Raw genomic sequence first — 19952 nt, 5'->3', positions numbered from 1 at the left:
CCGATAGTCCAATCACATCAAGAGAAAAATCTCCAGATGCTGGAAATCCAAGCAACACAAGATGCTGGAGGAACTCAGCAGGGCAGGCAGCATCAATGCAAAAGAGTAAACCTTTCAGTAATGATGAAAACTCTCAGCCCAAAACATCAACTGTTTACTCTTTTCCACAGATGCTGCATGGCATGTGGATCTCCTCAGAAAGCAAAATTGGCACTTCTGTTTATAAATAGTTGTGAATGCTTCAGATTTCTTTGACATTCATTTGCTAAGACTCACCCATTGCTGCCTAGCAAGGAAACTCAATCAAAATTTTATGATAGCTCATGTTCAGGAACAGCAATAGCCTAATTACCTAATTAGTCACTGTCACTAAGAGACAGCAGTCTTAAAGAGCTTTGACCAGTGACCAATTGGGACATTGGAAGTTTTGAGAAGAGGGGATTTCAATCAGGTCCACTGCCCGAGTATAAAGGCAGCAGCGGGTTGCTACAGCTACAAAGTCCTTTGACCAGTAACCAATCAGCATTAGGGATTGATTAGCAAGAGCAAATTAAAAGAAGGCAGAGGCAAGCAAAACCACTATCGTCTGAATGTGCATAGAGAGATAATCAAGAAGCTTTAGCTCTTCAAGGCTTCAGTTAGAGAAAGCAAAAAGGAAAAGCTTCAGGATGAGTTTTTCCCCGTCCCTTCTTTACACTTCCTCATTTAGCACAGTAGAGATGCAAGGCAAGATAGTTGAATGCTCCTCTTGTGGGATGTGGGAAGAAAAGGAGACCTCCAGTGTTGCTGACAACCACAACTGCAAAAAGTGCTGCAGCTTTTAACAATCTGCGTTAAGCAGCTAGAGCTGGAACTGGATGAACTCCGGATCATTTAGGAGGCTGAGGAGGTGATAGATAGGACATATAGAGAGGTAGTTAACCCAAGGGACAGACACAAGAAACTGGCTGACAGTCTGTAAAAGGAAAGGGGTTAAGGAGCCAACGTTGAGTAACCCTGTGGCCATCCCCCTCATCGACAGGTATATCACTTTGGATATTGTTGGGTGGGAGAGGGTGGGCGGAAGTGAATGACATAACAGAGTAAAGTCTTCCAACTTTCACAGTGGTCGAGTCTCTGGTCTGTGGCACCAAGTCTGCCTCTATAACTCTGAAAGGGGATTTATTCGTTAGAACAGATAGGAGATTCCGTGGGTGAGAACAAGGTTCCTGGATGGTATGTTGCCTTCAAGGTGCCAGGATCTGGGATATCACGGATTGAGTCCTCAGCATTCTTAAGTGGGATGTTCAACAGCCAGAGGTCATGGTCCATGTAGGTAACAATGACATATGTAGGACGAGTGACAAGATTCTGTATAGGGAGCTCAAGGAGTTACGTGCTAATTTGAGGGGCAGGATCTCGAAGGTTGTGATCTCAGGATTACTACCTGTGCCAAGTGCTAGTGAGGCTAGAACTAGGAAGGTTACAGTTTAATATGTGGCTAAGGAGTTGGTGTAGGAGGGACAGCATAAAATTTTTGGATCATTGAGCTCTCTTCCAGGGAAGGTGGGACTTGCACAGAAGGAATGGTGTGCCCATGAACTGAAAGGGGACTAATATCCTAGCGGGAAGGTTTGAAAACGCTACAAGATTGGTTTAAGCTAGATTGGAAAGGGGCTGGGAAGCAGAGTGCCAGAACAGTTAGTGGAAAGGTTGTGGAGAAAGATGTTGGTAAGACCTCAGATAAAGTTAGAAATCAAACAGTTGAGCATGGTGCAACTCATGTCCTGACCTGCATATATTTCAATGCAAGAGGTATCCTAGATTATTGGATATCAGTGCTGAAGATGAGGTAGCTGGTTTACCAACAGAGCAACGTGTAGTGAGGAGAGACTGTTGATAGGGCAAAATTGCAGTCAATAGGATGAGTTGAAATGTAAAAGGCAGACAAAATCAAAAAGGGTGAATACAGGACTAAAGACATAGTATTTAAATGCATACAGTGTATGGAATAAAGTAGATGAACTTGCAGCACAGTTGCACATTCGCAGATATGATGTTGTAGATATCACTGAATCATGGCTGAAAGAAGATTACAGCTGAGAGCTTAATGTCCAAGGATACACATTGTATTGAAAGGACAGGCAGGAAGGCAGAGGAGTGGATTTTACTCTGTTGGTAAAAATGAAATCAAATCATTAGTAGGAGGTGACAAAGGATCAGAAGGTGTTGAATCATTGAGGACAGAGTTAAGGAACTGCTAGGGTATAAAGACCTTGATGGGAGTTGTATATAGACCCCCAAACAGTGGGAGATAGAAAATGCATGCGAAAAGGGTAATGTTACCATAGGCATGGGTGACTTCATTATCCAAGTAGATTGGGGAAATCAGGTTGGTGCTGGATTCCAGGAAGGGTAATTTCTAGAGTGCTTACAAAATAGTTTTATACAGCAACTTCTTGCTGAGCCCACCAGGGAGATCAGCTATTCTGGATTGGATGTTGTGCAATGAACCAGAATTGATTAGAGAGCTTAAGGTAAAAGAAATTTTAGGAGCAAGAGATCTTAATATAATCAAAGCCACCCTTAAATTTGAGAAGGAGAAGCTAAAGTCAGATGTATCAGTATTACAGTGGAGTAAAGGGAATTACAGGGGCATGAGAGGGGAGTTGGCTAAACTTGATTGGAAAAGAACACTGACAGGGATGATAGCAGAGCAGCAATGGCTGGAATTTCTGATAGCAATTTGGAAAACACAGGATATATACATTGCAAAGAGGAAGAAGTATTCTAAAGGAAAGATGATGCTACCATGGCTAACAGGAGAATTCAAAGGCAACATAAAAGCCGAAGAGAGGGCATATAATTAAAGAGCAAAAAATTAGTGGGAAGTTAGAGGATTGGGAAGCTTTTAAAAACCAACAGATGGCAACTAAAAAAGTCATTAAAGATTGGAAAGTAAACCAATAATATTAAAAATAGCAAAAGTTTCTTCAGATACATAAAGTATAGAGAGACAAAAGTGGATATTGGAGCACTGAAAAAGGATGCTGGAGAGGTAGTAATGGGGCACAACAAAAAGGCAGACAAACTGAATAAGTATGTTGCATCAGTCTTCTCTGTGGAAGACATCAGCAGTATTATGGAAGTTCTAGGTGTCAAGTTTAATGAAATGGGTGGCTACCGTAACTAGAGAGAAGGTTCTTGGGAAACTCAAGACCCTTCATCAAGACTAACTGAAAGGAAAGATAGTAAGAGATTTGAAAGTAGGAGGGGGAAAATGCAAAATGATAGAAGACCGGATGGGGTGAGCCTGACGAAAGGTCTCAGCCCGAAATGTCAACGGTGCTTCTCCCTATAGATGCTGCCTGGCCTGCTGTGTTCCACCAGCATTTTGTGTGTGTTGCTGGACCAGATGGTGTACACCCCAGGGTTCTGAAAGAGGTGGCTTTAGAGATCATTGAGGCATGAGTAATGATCGTTCATGATTCACTAGATTCTGGAATGGTTCTGGAAGACTGAAAAATTGCAAATGTCACTCCATTCTTCACGAGGGGAGAGAAACAGTAGAAAGGAAACTTTAGACCAGTCAGTCGAGAGATACAAAAAAATGAGAAATCAATTGGTGTTCTGTACTTGGATTTTCAGAAGGGCTTTGACAAGGTGCCACATGCAAGACTATTTAACTAGCTACAAGCCCATGGAATTACAGGCAAGATTCTAACATGGATAAAGCAATGACTGACTGGCAGGAAGCAAAGAGTGGGAATAACGGGAGCCTTTTCTGGCTGGCTGCCAGTGACTAGTGATGTTCCACAGGGGTCTGTGTTGCGATTGATTTTTTTTTTACATTATACAGTATGTCAATATTTGGATGATGGAATTGATGGCTTTGTTGCAAAGTTTGCAGATGATATAAAGGTAGGTGGAGGGCATGTCGTTTTAAGGAAGTAGAGAGGCTACAGAAGGACAGTCAGATTAGAAGGATGGGCAAAGAAATGGCAGATGGAATACAGTCGTGAAGTGTATGGTCATGCACTTGGTAGAAGAAATTAAAGGGTCGACTATTTTCTAAATGGAGAGAAAATACAAAAAAACACTGAGGTGCAAACGGACCTCAGGAGTTCTTGTGCAGGATTCCCTAAAGGTTAATTTGCAGGTTGAATCTGTTGTGAGGAAGGCAACTTTATGTTTACTTCAGACAGAATTTGAAAGATTCTTGATTAGTCAGGGCATGCAAAGTACTGAGAGAAGCCAAGGGATCGGGGCTGAGAGAAAAACTGGATCAGCCATGATGAAAGAGCAAAGCAGACTCAATGGGCCAAATGACCTAATTCTTCTCCTTTATCTTGTGGTCTTATGGTCTTAGGACATTTGATTAGCAAAATTAGGGTACACTGTATCCATTTGAAGTAATAAATTTAAGGAAAATATGATCAAAGTTGAAATACATTTTTATACTGGAACCGGAGGTGATAACAGGTAAGAGCTGCAGGGAGGTTGGCACCCCCTAAATTGCAGGAGGCAGGTACCTGGGTGACCGTCAGGAGAGGGAATAAAAATGAGCAGCCAGTGTGTTGTACGTCTATGGCTGTTTCCCTTAATAATATGTATATTGCTTTGCATACCTGTTGAGCGGGATAGCCTACCAGGGGCAGCCGCAGTAACTGGGTCTCTGGCACCAACTCTAGCAGTGTGGCTCAGAATGGAGAGGAGAAGAGGATGCAGTAGTGTTAGAGGGTTCCATAGTTAGTGAAATACAATGAAATTCTGTGGACATGAAAGAGACCTGGATGGTATGTTGAGAGTCGGGGATGAATCAGATTGGGTCCACGGCATTATAAGTGGAGGGTGAGCAATCAGAAGCCTTGGTGCATACAGTATTAGCACCAATGACACAGATAGGAAAAGGGAGGAGATCCTGAAGAGAGAATTTAGGGAGCTAGGTAGAATGCTGAAAGCAGGTCCTCCAGGGTAGTATGGTCATGCACTTTAGTGGAAAGGACAAAGGCTTAGATTCTTTTCTAAACGGGTAGAATATTAAAAACTCTGAGGTGCAAAGGGATTTGGGAGTCTCCCTGCAGGATTCCCTAAAAGTTAACTTGTAGGTTGAGTCAGTGGTGAGGAAGGCAAATGCAAATGAATTCATTTCGAGTAGACTAGAATATTGGAAGCAATATTTGGCCCCCTTATCTAACAATAGGATGTACTGATGTTGCAGAGGGTTCAGAGGAGGTACAAGAGAATGATTCTGGGAATTAAAGGGTTATGATATGACGAGCATTTTATGGCTCTGGGTCTGTACTCACCGGAATTTATAAGAATGAGGAAGGATCTCATTGAAAACGATTGAGTATTGAAAGGCCCAGATAAGAGTGGATATGAAGAGGGTATTACCTATACTGGGGAAATTGAGGACCACAGGGTACAGCATCAGAACAGAGGTCCATCCATTTAAAACATACGAGGAATTGCTTCAGGCAGAGAGTAATGAATCTGTGGAATTTATTGCCACAGCTGGCTGTGGAGGTCAGATTATTGACTGTACTTAAGGTGAAGTTTGACAGGTTCTTGATTAGTCAGAGCATGAAAGGTTACAGGGAGAAGGCAGAATGGGGTTGAGAGGGGAAATGAATCTGCCTTGAAGGAATGGCAGAGCAGACACAATGGACCAACCAATTGGCCTAATCCTGCTCCTATATTTTATGGCCTTATGGTCTTTATAGCTTAATAAACTAAACCATGTGGATCAAGAGTAAATTACAAACTGACTGGCAACTTACTATTACAGAAACATTACAATTAAAAAAGTTTGCTGCAAATGATCATTATGCATAATAGGCAAATATGTATGTTGGAAGGATCTTTGTCCACAAGGTGGCACATTGAGACTGTCAAAACTGATCTACCAGGAAGCAGAAATAATAAACATCAAGAATAAAACCATTTTACAGTTTTGCACATTGAAGTCTACAGGTTTTCTTGGAAATACAAAATGACATGGAAAAACTTTCATCATAAATCATTTTTTGTGCAGTGACAAGCCAGCAAAAAATGTTTTATATTGCTTGTCTTTGACCCAAGATAAATGTATTTTCAAACAGCTAAATCATTTCTTCCTGAGCAATGAAAATTCATACTAAACTCTTATTCCCTTAAAATGAAGTGGACTGAGATTATGTGATCTGCCCTTTACTGCTTGTAACAACTTAATAGTAGTTATGTGAAGTACTCAAAGTACCAATATAGCTAGGCCCTGCAAATAACTTGCAACACAAGCAACTGATCACACAAACTCTAAATTTCAACAGCAAAAATACCCTGAAAATTATAGAATACCTTAGGAGATAAGGCACCAGTGGATAAAGAAAAAAAAGTTTCAAAACATTACCTGTTTCTTTATTGCAGAAACTGCATATACAAAAATTTACTGCTCCAAATTTCAAACACCGACTAAAATAATGCAAAAGATCAAGGGCTGAACAATATAATCACTAAGATCTATATTTTGAAAAAGATCGCATTATACTTTGTTTAAATTTCCCATGGTGAAATGTGTGTGCTATCACATTATTTATGGTTGTAATTGTATCAGCATTAAATTTAAGAAACCCTAGAACTTTGAAACATGAAATCAAAAAAAAGTTCCTTTTTTTAAAACCAGTTTGTTCTGATCCTGATTAATTCAACACAGCTAAATACACAAGCTCACACAAGAGAAAATCTACAGCTGCTGAAAGTCCAGGCAATGCACACAAAATGCTGGAGGAACTCAGTAGGCCAGGCAGCATCTATGGAAAAGAGTAAACAGTCATCATTTTAGGCTGATGTCCTTCATCAGCACTGGAGAGAAAAAAAGAGTAGAGTTGGAAGCTGGGAGGAAGGGGAGGGAGAAACAAAAGGTGATAGGTGAAACCAGGAGGGGAGGAAAGGTAAAGTAAAGAACTGAGAAGCTGATTCGTGAAAGAGATACAGAGCTGGAGAAGGGGGTACTTAATAGGAGAGAAGAGAAGGCCATTGAATACAGTAGATGACCCCAAGAAAAAGGGGGAGGAGCACCAGAGACAGGTGGTGGGCAGGTAAGGAGGTAAGATAAGAGAGGGAAATGGTAATTGGGAATGGTGAACGGGGTGGGGAGGGGGCGTCACCAGAAGTTCGAGAAATCAATGTCATGCCATCAAGTTGGAGGCTACCCAGGCAGAATACAAGATGTTTCCCCTCATAGTGAGACCTCATTGTGACAGTAATGGATTGATATGTCAAAATAGGAATGGAAAGTGGAGCAAGTGCTACAGCTGCCCCTAAACCTCCTCCCTCATGACCATTCAGGGCCCACAAACAGTCCTTCCAGGTGTGGTGACATTTCACCTGTGAATTTGTTGGGATCATCTACTATATCCGATGCTCTAGTGTGGCCTCCTATGTATCAGTGAGGCCAGACAAAGATTAGAAAACCGCTTTGCTGAACACCAATGCTTAGCCGCCAGATAAAGCGGGATCTCCCAGTGGCCAAAAATTTTAATTCTACTTCCCATTCCCATATGCCAACCCATTACTGTCACAATGAGGCCACACTCAGGTTGGAAATCCAAATCTGAGCAATACAAATCACTATGAGATTTTGGAAAATCTTTCAAATTCAAAACTTCCTTTTCTAATCTCTGTTGTATCTATGATCCACATCCAACGACTGTTTGAAGGCCTGTATATAACTGCCATCAGGGTCCTTTTAGCTTTGCAGTTTCTTAACTCAATCCACAAGGATTCAACATCTTCCGATCCTAAGTCACATCTTTCCAATGACTTGATGCCATTCTTTACCAGCAGAGCCACACCACTCCCTCTGCCTACCTTCCTATTCCTCCAATACAATGTGTAACCTTGGACATTCAGCTCCCAGCTACAACCATACTTCAGTCGTAATTCAGTGATGGCCACATCATCATATCTGACAATTAATAAAAGTGCAACAAGATCAACCAGTTTGCATTATATTCTGTGCATTGATATTTAACACTGAGTACTGTATTTGCTACTCTTCTTGATTCTGCACCCCTGATGCACTGATACTCACTCTAACTACAATTTTGTCCCATCATCTGCCTGCCCTTCCTGACAGTCTGACTGCACACCATCTTTGCTTTTTTAACCATCTGTCCTATCTTTAATCCCTTCACTCTGCTTCTCAACCCCCCGCCAAATTAGTTCAAAGTTTCCCCAATAGCTCTAACAAACTTTCCCATGAGAATATTGGTCCCCCTTGGGTTCAGATGCAACCTGTCACTTTTGTGCAGGTCATACCTCCCCCAGAAGAGATCCCAATAATCCAAGAACCTGAAGCCCTGCACCAGCTTCTCAGCCACACTTTTATATGCCAAATCATCCTGTTTCTACCCTCACTGGTGCATAGCACAGAAAGCAATCCAAAAATTACTACCCTGGAGGTCCTGCTTCTCAGTTTCTGCCTAGCTTTCTAAATTCTCCCTTCAGAATCTCTTTCCTTTTCCTTTCTATGTCATTGGTACTGTTATGAATGTGGAGCAACTCTGAGGGGCTGAAGGGTACAAAGTCGCCCCCTCCTTTTGGAGAATAACAAGATTGCTATTATTTCAAGTCTGAGACCCAGGGAATATAGGGGGGAGGAGGGGGAGGAGGGGGAGGAGGGGGAGGAGGGGGGAGGAGGGGGAGGAGGGGGAGGAGGGGGAGGAGGGGGAGGAGGGGGAGGAGGGGGAGGAGGGGGAGGAGGGGGAGGAGGGGGAGAGGGGGAGAGGGGGAGAGGGGGAGAGGGGGAGAGGGGGGGAGGGGGGGAGGGGGGGGAGGGGGAGAGGGGGAGAGGGGGAGAGGGGGAGAGGGGGGAGAGGGGGAGAGAGAGAGAGGGGGAGAGAGAGAGAGAGAGAGAGAGAGAGAGAGGGACACACACGCAGAATACACAACCAGGAGGAATGTCTCCTGACATAAGCAGAATGGAACCACTGATTACTGCTATTGTCTCTTGGAGAAGGAATTGTGTATTGAGTCCTGTACTATTCATTGAAACCTCTCAGGGGACAACCAGAGTGGTCTGGTTGAGGGATTGCATCATCCCAACCTGATTGACATCTGAGACCCCGTGAGTGAGGATAAAAGAGGGGTCTCGGGAACACCCCTTAGACACATCAGGAGAAACACTAGAAATCCAGTGACAGCGTTTTATAGCGAAAGCCGGTGGGAGCTCGTGTGCATCCCCCCTTGCCTGGGTGGTGGGCTCATCACAGAACGGTCTAGCTAAAGGACGGATACAGATCAAGTTCGTAACAAAGAAAGCCGGCAAGTTTTTCTCTATCTCTCTCTCCAACAATTGCAACGCAGCGACAAACGACGGCAGCCTGTGTGAACTGCAGCGAACTTTATATTTCCATCAGACAATTCATTATCCCCTAGACAATGATAGAGCTTGTTTCTTATTGATTATTATTATACCCACACTTTTAGTTTTAGTATTGATGATGTATATTATCTGTATATTTGCATTGATATTATTTTGTGTATTTTTGCTAATAAATACTGTTAAAAATAGTATCACCAGACTCCAACGGACGTCTCTATCTTTGCTGGTAAGTAACCCAGTTATGGGGTTCGTAACAGTACCAACATGTATCAAAACATTTGGCTGCTCCCCTTCCCCCTCCAAAATGCGATCTGAGGTGTCCCCGACTCTGGGAGGCAATGTACTATTTGGGTGTCTTGTTCATGTGCACAGAATCTCCTGTCTGTTCCTCTAACTACTGAGTCCCCTATCACTACTGCTCCCCACTTCTCCCTCTTCCCCTTGTGCATCACGGACTCATGCTCAGTGCCAGTAACCTGATCTCTGTGGTATACCCCTGGGAGGTCATCCCCCACAACAGTATACTTATTATTGAGGGGAATAATGCCTATTCACCTTCCCAATTCTTCTGACAGCCACCCAGCTACCCGCCTCCTACAAATTCGGGGTGACTAATTCCCTGCAACTCCTGTACAAAGGTCATCCAGTTGCTGCCCAGATCCCTAACAAGGTCTTCAAGGAGCTGCCACTGGCTGCACTTCACGCAGATGTAGATCTCTGGGAGACTCTGGGTCTCCCATGACTCCATCATCTGGAATGAAGAACACACAACAGCCATTTAAACTACACTAAGTGCTCCTGACACAATAATAAAAAGAGAAATGTACTTAAAATTTAATATCAGAGTACATACATCTCACCACATACAACTCTGAGATTCTTTTCCTGCTGGCATACTTAGCAAATCTATAAAACTGTAACTGTAAACATCAGGAACTGTTAACTGTAAACAAACTTCAAATGCAGATATAAGTAAATAGCAATAAATAAGCATGAGATAACAATAGAAGGAGTCCTTAAATGAGTGTAGCTATCTCTATTTGTTCAAGAGCCTGATGGTTGAAAGGTAGTAACTGTTCTTAAACCTGGTGGTGTGAGTCCTGAGGCACCTATACCTTCTACCTGATGACAGCAGTGAGAAAAGAGCCTGGGTAGTGAGGATCTTTAATGAGTGGTGCTGCTTTTCTACAGCAATGTTTCAAGTTGCTGTGCTTAATAGTTGGGGGAGTTTTTAAACTGGTAAAGTACTGGGCCAATTCCCCTTCCTTTAGTAGGATTTTCTGTTCAAAGGCATTGGTGTTCCTAAATCAGGCCATAATGCGACCAGTTTGGCACATTTTCCATCGCAGATCTATAGAAGTTCATCAAGGTTTTCAATGACATGCCAAACTTCCACAGACTCCTGAGGAAGTAGAGGTACTGTTGTACTTTCTTTGCAATAATATTTATATCATGGGTCCAGGACAGGTCCTCTGAGATAGTGACACTCAGGAATTTAAAGTTATTGACCCTCTCTACCTCTGATCTTCCAATGAGTACTGGCTCATGGATCTCTGGTTTCCCTCTCCTGAAGTCTACAATCAGTTCCTTGGTCTTGCTGACATTGATTGAGAATTTGTTGTTATTACACCACTCAGCCAAGTTTTTAAACTCACTCCTATATGCTGATTCATTACTCCCTTTGATACAGCCCACAACAGTGGTGCCATCAGCAAACTTGCTTATGGTGTTGAAGCTGTACTTAGCCACACAGTCATATAGAGTAGAGCTAGGGGCCAAGAACACATTCCCCACCCCATACTTATCACCAATCACTTTAAAATCATGCCATCTTATATAAGCCATTTCTGTTCTGGGAAAGAGTTGCTAGACTGCCCACTAAAGGACAAGGAATTTTTTAAAATGTATGCAAAATTTAATGGTATACCTAAACACACAAAAAAATTAAGCATTTTCCAACTGGAATTAAGCAATATTTGCCGATTTCTCATGGTCTTGTTGCTCATTAGAAAGTAAACTCCTGACTTATTGTAGGCGTTTTATTTTGCACTGTTATTTCTCCAGCATAGAGTTCCCATCTCACTCCAGCCCACACCCCCCCTTCTACTTGTGCCCCCCCCCCATTTCACTGACTACATCAAGAGTAACATAAAGCATAAAATTCATCATTCATAACAGAAATATAAGTTCTTTATTACTCAACCAATTTTTACCAAAGCAATTTTTCTTCAAATCTGTGACATTTAAAAGGGTAATATTCAAACTACATGGTCAAGGCTGTTTTGGCTGTAATGCTCAGTCATAATTGCTCACAGTCTCAGAATCATTCCAGGCTGCTGCTACTAATATGTCATAGTTTGTTGTTGTATGCTGCTCACTGATGTTCAAGGGAAATCACTCAGACTCTGCACTCAAGAAGACCTTTCCTTCAGCTGTCAGGACTTGACAGAATGGTGATAAGGATTTAACTTGACTGCAGTCTTCCTCAAATGAAGTTGCTCACAGTGTATTCATGTAGTTTTAGTCCTTACAGAGACCTCTCCAAGAATCTCTTGTTAGCAGTGCTTGTCCACAGTCCTGGAAGGTCTCCAAACCCACCTTGCTCAACATTCAAGCCTCCAGAGAGGGAAGAATGCTTCCGGGATTCAGAAGACCTGGCACCTTTATGAGTTGTCTACAAGGTCCCTCTAGGTCTAGATCTTTACTAGGTTCATCTGAATGACATAAGCATTGTTCCATTTAACTTTTATCATTGTGATATTCATTCACTATGTGGCAATGCTCCCCTGCAGCTGTATATGGTAAATCTGTTTAACAGCAAGCCATTTAAATTGGTCCTACTATGCTAAATTACAGCAGCTATAGCTATACAAACTTATAAAAATTCAGAAGAATAACATTGTGTTGAAACTGAAATAACCAAGTTTTAAATAGGATAACAAAATTTGGTAAACCTTGCAACTAAAGATCATCATTTTCTTTAATTTTTATAAACAGCACCCCAATGACCCATAATGTAGTCTTAACACCTTGGAAAAGTCTCAACATGAATAAGAAATCAGACTTTGAGAGAGAAAACTTGATTCAAAAAATTTTGGAACACTAATTGATAATAAAGTAATAAAGGTAGATAATGCACAATACATGCAAGTTAGAAAACGACTGTACTATATAACCAAATTTTGTCAAATATCAATATAATGTAGCATTTATGTATAATGGGGTAAACAGACACTAATGGATTGTTTTGTATAGATTTAAAAAGTATGGTACCTACCTTTAATTACATTAAAATTGTGAAATGGCTTATTATTTGCTTTATATTCTTCAATATGGCCATTAGGAATATAGCGATATTCATCTGCTGTGTTATTTTCAACATCTATTTCATTTGCTGGCAAAACATGTATTTCATCTTCATTAGTAGCACCATACCAGTTGCTGTCTGCTATTGCATGATTCACATCATCAATCAATGGTTCCTGCTCCTCTTCAGTTGAAACAATTGTTCTTTTAATATTGTGCTTGGGGACTAATGGAAGGTCATAATACATAAAGATAATAACCACTTGAAGAATAGTCCACATGAAACACATGAAAAGCTGTAATAAAATGAAAAAAGTTTGTGTCGGCAACTTCTGCATATGAATAATCTAGAGAGAGAAATACAAATGGGTCCAGGAATCACAATGCAAGATTAACTTAAATTGGTCGTTTCTGATGCAGTCAGCATCCCAAAGTTGTGTTGTCTGTTAATTAATATATGATTTCTGGTTGCTGTACTAATGCAGGTCAGATGTTGCCAGGAAAAGATATACGTTATTGTATGATTAGACACATGACTGATAACTCACGAGATAATAAAATTTTTGAAGCATACAGGCAGTCCCCGAGTTACAAATGTTCAACTTACGCTCAACTCATACTTACGAACGGAGGATGGAGAATGCTGTCCGTCATTTTAAGTCAGATCACGACACCGTTCGCCATTTTAAGTCGTTGCCGTTAACACTGTTGAGTGGGTAACTTTGTATTTGGCTTAAATATTTCTTAGCAAGATTCACCCTGACCCCCACTTCCCTTTACCAGTCAGCACCACCCCCACTTGTCCCATTTAACCTGTCTCAGTGTGGGTGGACTTTAGGACCCGGAGCAGCACAAAACCCGCCGCCTGTGGCTGCTGCTGTATTTTTTTTATATTAAGTGCGATCGGGAACAATAGTCAGATCAGAAATGCTGATCAAGTCAATTAGTTCCTAAAGAGAACTCTATAGGCCAATCAGACTCAGCGATAGAACATAAAATTTGCAGTTTTCTGTTCTGTTGATGGAAAACAATCGCGATTGGAAATAAAGTGGAAATAAAAGCGATTGGAAAGAGGTGAAACACCATCAGTCATTGGAAAAGCTTTAGGCTACAGTTGATCAACGATTGGAACAACTTTAAAGGATACAGGTAAAGGATAAAGTGAGAATAATGGATCACGTGAAAGGCCCTGCCCCGGTGAAAGCTACAATTATTACTAAGCAATGCGGTGGTTTAATTATTGAAATACATAAGTTTCTTAAGTGTTTTATATACATAGAAAGATAAAATATATACTATATACTATGACAAACATTTGACTAACTGACGCTAAATAATACCGGATCACCCCGGGGCTGCCTGTATTTGAAAATTAGGCCTTCTTCCTTCCTCATAGAAAATGGTAATAGTAGTAGTGCCTATTCTAAGACCTGGGAATCCCCCTTTGAATCCTTCTAGCTATAGGTCTATATCATTATCTCATTTATGTAAATTTATGGAATATGTGGTATGGACATTCAAATTTCATTTTAGAAAAGAGGAGTGATAAAGCATTTTATCAGAGTGGTTTTCGGAAGGGAAGAATGACATTCAATTCAGTTCTATGTTTATAAGATATTAAGAAAGCACAGGTAAATAACAAAGCTGAAACAGCAGGTTTTTTTGATACTGAAAAAGAGTATGATATGTTATGGAAGGAAGGACTCTGGATTAAATTATGGAAATTAGGAGTGAGGGGGAAGTTTTTTTTAAGCTTTTTATTTGGATGGTCTATACAGGCAAGGATGGGCAAGGTATATTCAGATTTCCATGAGATAGAGAGATAGGATTCCACAAGGGCAGTATTTGTAACCCTTTACTATGATTAATGATATTTTCTGAGATAGGTACTGGGGTGGGTAATTCACTGTACGCATTTGATGGGTCTTTTTGGATTTAAGGTAGAAATTTCAATTTTACTGAATATAGGATACTCGGTGATTAATGATGAACAGTGAGCAAATAGATGGAGATTTAAGCTTTCAGTAGCTAAAACTCAAGTTTTACAAAGAAGATTAATAGACCTGTACTCGATTTGAAATTATATGCTCAAACTCTTCTAGTGTCAGTAGTAAGATTCCTAGGCATGTGATGTGGATGGATAATAAGCTGACATGGAAGCACCATATCAGTAAAACAATTGATAAATGTAAAGGAACATTAAATATTCTCAAGTGTTAATGTGGGTATTCTTGGGGTACGACAAAATCTTTGTGACTATTTTATGTTTGTTTAATCAGATCTGTTCTTGATAATGGTTGTGCAGCTTATGGATTAGCTTCATTGTCATCTTTAAAATGTTTGGATATCATATAAGCGCAGGCTTAAGATGGTGTTGTGATGCAATAATGTTGTCCCCCGTTTCAGCTTTACTAATTGAAATGGGACAATTTCAATTGAAATGGGACAATGCTGGACATGGAGGTTAGTGGGGTAGTAGGTGAGGACAAGAGGAATTCTATCCCTTGTGTGGCGATAGGAGGATGGGGAGAGGGCAGATGTGCATGATATGGAAGAGATGAAGGGTGAGGATAACATTGATGGTAGAGGAAGGGAAGCCCCTCTCTTAGAAGAGGACGTCTCATTAGTTCTGGAATGAAAAACCTCATCCTGAGAACAGATGCTGCGGAGACAGAGGAACTGAGGGAAGGCTGTTTTTGTGTCTGAATTACAGGTAATGATTAAGAAACGACTTACTAACCATTTATCAGTACATACTGCAGAATTGGTTGCTAACATTTTAGGCTTACAGTGGGTGGAGGAAATTTGTCCTTGCAAAGTTGTAATTTGTTCAGGTTCCTTTTCTGTTTTGATGAGTTTTAAAACAAGTCATTCTAGCAGTAGGTCAGGTTTACTGTTGGAAGCTCATCAAACATTATTTCATATTCATAGCATTGATTTCACATGTCTTTTTCTTGTGGGTTCCTGCACAGAGATGTTCGAGGGCAATGAGCAGGTTGATTGTTTAGCAAAAAAGATGTTGTGAAAAGCTCAACAGTGGATACAGACCTTCCACTTAGCAAATCAGAGTCTAAGGGGTTGGTACGTTTAAGAATTAGGGGCTTATGCAGGAGTTGTGGGATGATGGGCATAAGAGAAGACACTTTTACAGAATATATAAAACTTGTTTATGAGAGAAGGGCTTAAAACAAATGAAGTGTAGACTTCATTACAATCTTTGGGGTTTGATAGTTTTATTTTAAAAATGTTAAGTGATGGGAGTAACTTAATTTACAGTATCATCCTTCACTATATGGGGCTTTTTGGGGCAACTTAGCTTTCATTGGAGAAAAAAGTAGTACTACAGTTTTTTTTAAAAACCCAAACCTCTACACCCTACTCCAGTCCAGATGGTGGCAGTAATGCACATTTAATTTGGACTGTCAGTTGACACAAAGTCAAAAGAAGTAGTTGGAAACAAGTGGTAGGTGACTCCTATTAGCTATGTGGAGACTAAAAGGACCCTGCCTGTGCAGGCCTGACAATTAGCTAAAATTAAATTAGGCTAAGTGATGGAGAGTACAATACAGTGTTGGCATTAAATCACAGCGGCATGATAATTTGCATTAGTGTACTGCATATACCTATTTGGCATTAGTTGTGTATCTGTCAATGCCCTCAAGTACTATGACATCTAGCTTCTTTTGAACATCAAATGTCTATACAGATATTTTGGAAGATTGCAGAGGAGGAAAATGTAGTTTTCCTTATAAAATAATTAATTTCCTGACCGAAGTCATGTGTTACATCTTCCAAAACTCAAGTGGATTATCCTGCTGAATCCTCTCTTCAGACTGAGTCACATCAGAATATAGAACAAGAATTTTTTTTTAATTTTTTATATTTTTTTATCCCTCCCCTCTCCCCACCCCAAACACAGAAATTTACAGCATATTACAGTCCCTTCAGCCCACAATGTTGTGCCAACCATGTAACCTACTCTAGAGACTGCCGAGAATTTCCCTAGCGCATAGCCCTCTATTTTTCTGAGCTCCATGTACCTATCTAAGAGGCTCTTAAAAGACTCTTATATCCACTTCCACCACCACCGTCGGCAGTGCATTCCACGCACTCGCCACTCTGTGTGGAAAAACTTACCCCTGACATCCCCTCAGTACCCATTTCCAAGCACATTAAAACTATGCCCCCCCATGTTAGCCACTTTAGCCTTGGGAAAAAGCCTCTGGCTATCCACATGAACAACGTGCCTTATCGTCTTATACATGTGTATCAGGTTACCTGTCATCCTCTTGCTCCAAGGAGAAAAGGCCAAGTACACTCAATGTATTCTCAAACTTCGCCCTCCAGTCCAGGCAACACCCTTGTAAATCTCCTCTACACTCTCTCTACAGTATCCACGTCCTTCCTGTAGTGAGGTGACAAGAACTGAACACAATACTCCAAGTGGGGTCTGACCAAGGTTTTGTATAGCTGTAATATTACCTCACGGCTCTTGAACTCAATCACATGGTTGGTGAACGCTAACACACCATACGCCTTCTCAACAATACTGGCAACCTGCGCAGCAGCCTTGAGTGTCCTATTGACATGGACCCAAAGATCTCCACACTGCCTAGAGTCTTACCATTTATATTATATTCTGTCTTCAAACTGGACCTACCACAATGAACCACTTCACACTTTTCTGGGTTGAAGTCCATCTGCCACTTCTCAGCCCAGTTTTGCATTCTATCAATGCCCTGCTATAACCTCTGACAACCCTCCAGTCTACCCACAACAACCCCAACCTTTATGTCATCAGCAAACTTACTAACCCACAATCACAAAGAGTCATCATCCCAGAACAGATTCCTGCAGAACACACCTGGTCACTGACATCCATGCAGAATACAAACCATCTACAACCACCCCTTACCTTCTGTGGGCAAGCCAATTCTGGATCCACAAAGCAAGGTCTCCTTGGATCCCATGCCTTCTTGCACGGGGAACCTTATCAAGTGCCTTACTGAAATCCATACACGCTACATCCACTGCTCTGCCTTTGTCAAAGTGTTTCATTAGTTCCTCAAAGAATTCAATCAGGCTCGTAAGGCACGACCTGCTCTTGACAAAGCCATGCTGACTATCCCCAATCAGATTATGTCTCGCCAAATGCTCATAAATCCTGCCTGTCAGGATCTTCTCCAACAACTTGCCCACCACTAAAGTTAGACTCACTGGTCTATAATTTCCTGGGCTATCTCTACTCCTTTTCCTGAACAAGGGAACATTTACAACCCTCCAATCCTCCAGTATTTCTCCTGTCTCTATTGATGATGCAAAGATCATCATAAGAGACTCAGCAATCTGCTCCCTCGATTCCCACAGTAGCGTGGAGTATATTTCTTCCAGTCCCTGTGAATCATCTAACTTAATGCTTTTCCAAAACTACAGCACATCCTCTTTCTTAATGTCTATGTACTCAAGCATTTCAGTCCGCGGTAAGTCACAATTGCCAAGGTCTTTTTCCCTGGTGAACACTGAAGCAAAATATTCATTAAGAATCTCCACTATCTCCTCCAACTACTTGCACACGTTTCCACTGTCACCCTGACCGGTCCTATTCTCACACAGCTCATCCTCTTGCTCTTCACATATTTGTAAAATGCCTTAGAATTTTCCTTAATCCTGTTCATCAAGACCTCCTCATGGCCCCTTCTGGCTCTCCTAATTCTATTCCTAAGTTCTTTCCTAGCAACCTTGTAATTTTCTAGAGCTCTAACAGTACCTAGTTTCTTGAACCTTTAAGCTTTCTTTTTTCCTCTTAACTAGATTTTCTACATAAATTGTACACCATGGTTCTTTAACTCTACCATCCTTTCTCTGACCCAATGGAATATACCTATGCATAACTCCATACAGATGTTCCTGAACATCTGCCACTTTTCTGCCGTGTATTTCTCTGAGAACATCTGCTCCCAATTTATACTCCCAGGTTTCTGTCTAATAGCATATTTTAACCCCCATCCCAATTAAATGTTTTCTCAAATTGTCTGTTCCTATCCCTCTCTAGCTGTTAGGAGCTAGTTGTGGTCACTACCTCCAAAATGCTTTCCCACTGAGAGATCTGACACCTGACCAGGTTCATTTCCCAATACCAGATCAAGTACAGCCTCTCCTCCAGTTGGCTTATCTACATATTACATCAGGACACCTTCCTGAACACACCTAACAAACTCCACTCCATCAAAACCCCTTGCGCCAAGGAGATTCCAATCAATATTAAGGAAGTTAAAAATCTCCCATCACAACAACCCTATTATTATTGCACCGTTCTGGAATCTGCCTCTTTATTTGCTCCTCAATATCCCTGTTACTACCGGGAGGTCTACAAAAAAAATCCAGTAGAGTTATTGCCCCTTTCCCGTTTCTGACTTCCACCCACACTGACACAGTAGACAATCCCTCCATACCTTCCTCCTTTTCTGCAGCTGTGACACTATCCCTAATTATCCCTAATTAGCAATGCCACGCCCCCATCTCTTTTGCCTCCCTCCTTGTTCTTTTTGAAACATCTAAAGCCTGGCCATTCCTGCTCCTGAGACAGCTAAATCTCTGTAATGGTCACAACGTCACAGTTCTATGTATTGATCCAAGCTCTAAGTTCATCCGTCTGTGTATATTATACTCCTTGTATTAAAATAGACACGTCCCAAACCATCCGGCTACGTGCATATTTGCTCTTGTCTATCCTTCCTCACAAACTCCCTACAAGCTGTCTCTACTTGTTCTCCAACTTCCCCATCCTCTGCCTCTTCGCTTCCATTCCCAACCCCCTGCAAATCTAGTTTAAACCCTCCCCAAGGCAATAGCAAACCTCCCCACCAGGATATTGCTCCCCCTCAGATTCAAGTGTAATCCATCCTTTTGTACAGGTCACACCTGCCCCAGAAGAGGTCCCAATGATCCAAAAATCTGAGCCCCTGCGCCTTGCTCCAATCCTCCAGCCACATATTTATCCTCCACCTCATTCTATTCTTGTACTCGCTGAAGCGTGGCACAGGCAGCAATCCCGAGATTTGTACCTTTGAGGTCCTGCTTCTCAGCTTCCTTCCCAACTCACTGTATTCTACTTTCAAGACCTCCACCCTTTTTCTACCTATGTCCTTGGTACCAATATGTACCACAACCTCTGGCTGCTCGCCCTTCCATTTCAGGATATTGTGGACGCGCTCAGATACATCACGAACCCTGGCACCTAGGAGGCAAACTACCATCCTTGTTTCTTTTCCGCGTCCACAGGATCACCTGTCTGTCCCCC

General features: G+C 41.5%; 1 protein-coding gene across 4 annotated transcripts in view; it reads right to left on the bottom strand.

Annotated features, from left to right (window-relative positions):
- mfsd8l1 (major facilitator superfamily domain containing 8-like 1) overlaps positions 1–19952 on the bottom strand; it is a 93427-nt gene that overhangs the window by 46401 nt on the left and 27074 nt on the right. For all 4 annotated transcript variants that reach the window (XM_059945640.1, XM_059945659.1, XM_059945664.1 and 1 more), the window contains one exon: positions 12624–12948. In XM_059945640.1, coding sequence (XP_059801623.1) covers positions 12624–12948 — 325 coding nt within the window. The remainder of the gene's footprint in view (positions 1–12623; positions 12949–19952) is intronic.

The sequence above is a fragment of the Hypanus sabinus genome, chromosome 2 (assembly GCF_030144855.1).
Source record: "Hypanus sabinus isolate sHypSab1 chromosome 2, sHypSab1.hap1, whole genome shotgun sequence".
Classification (NCBI taxonomy): Eukaryota; Metazoa; Chordata; class Chondrichthyes; order Myliobatiformes; family Dasyatidae; genus Hypanus; species Hypanus sabinus.
The sequence above is the reverse complement of the archived record's forward strand: the minus strand, read 5'-3'. Positions and strand labels throughout refer to the sequence as shown.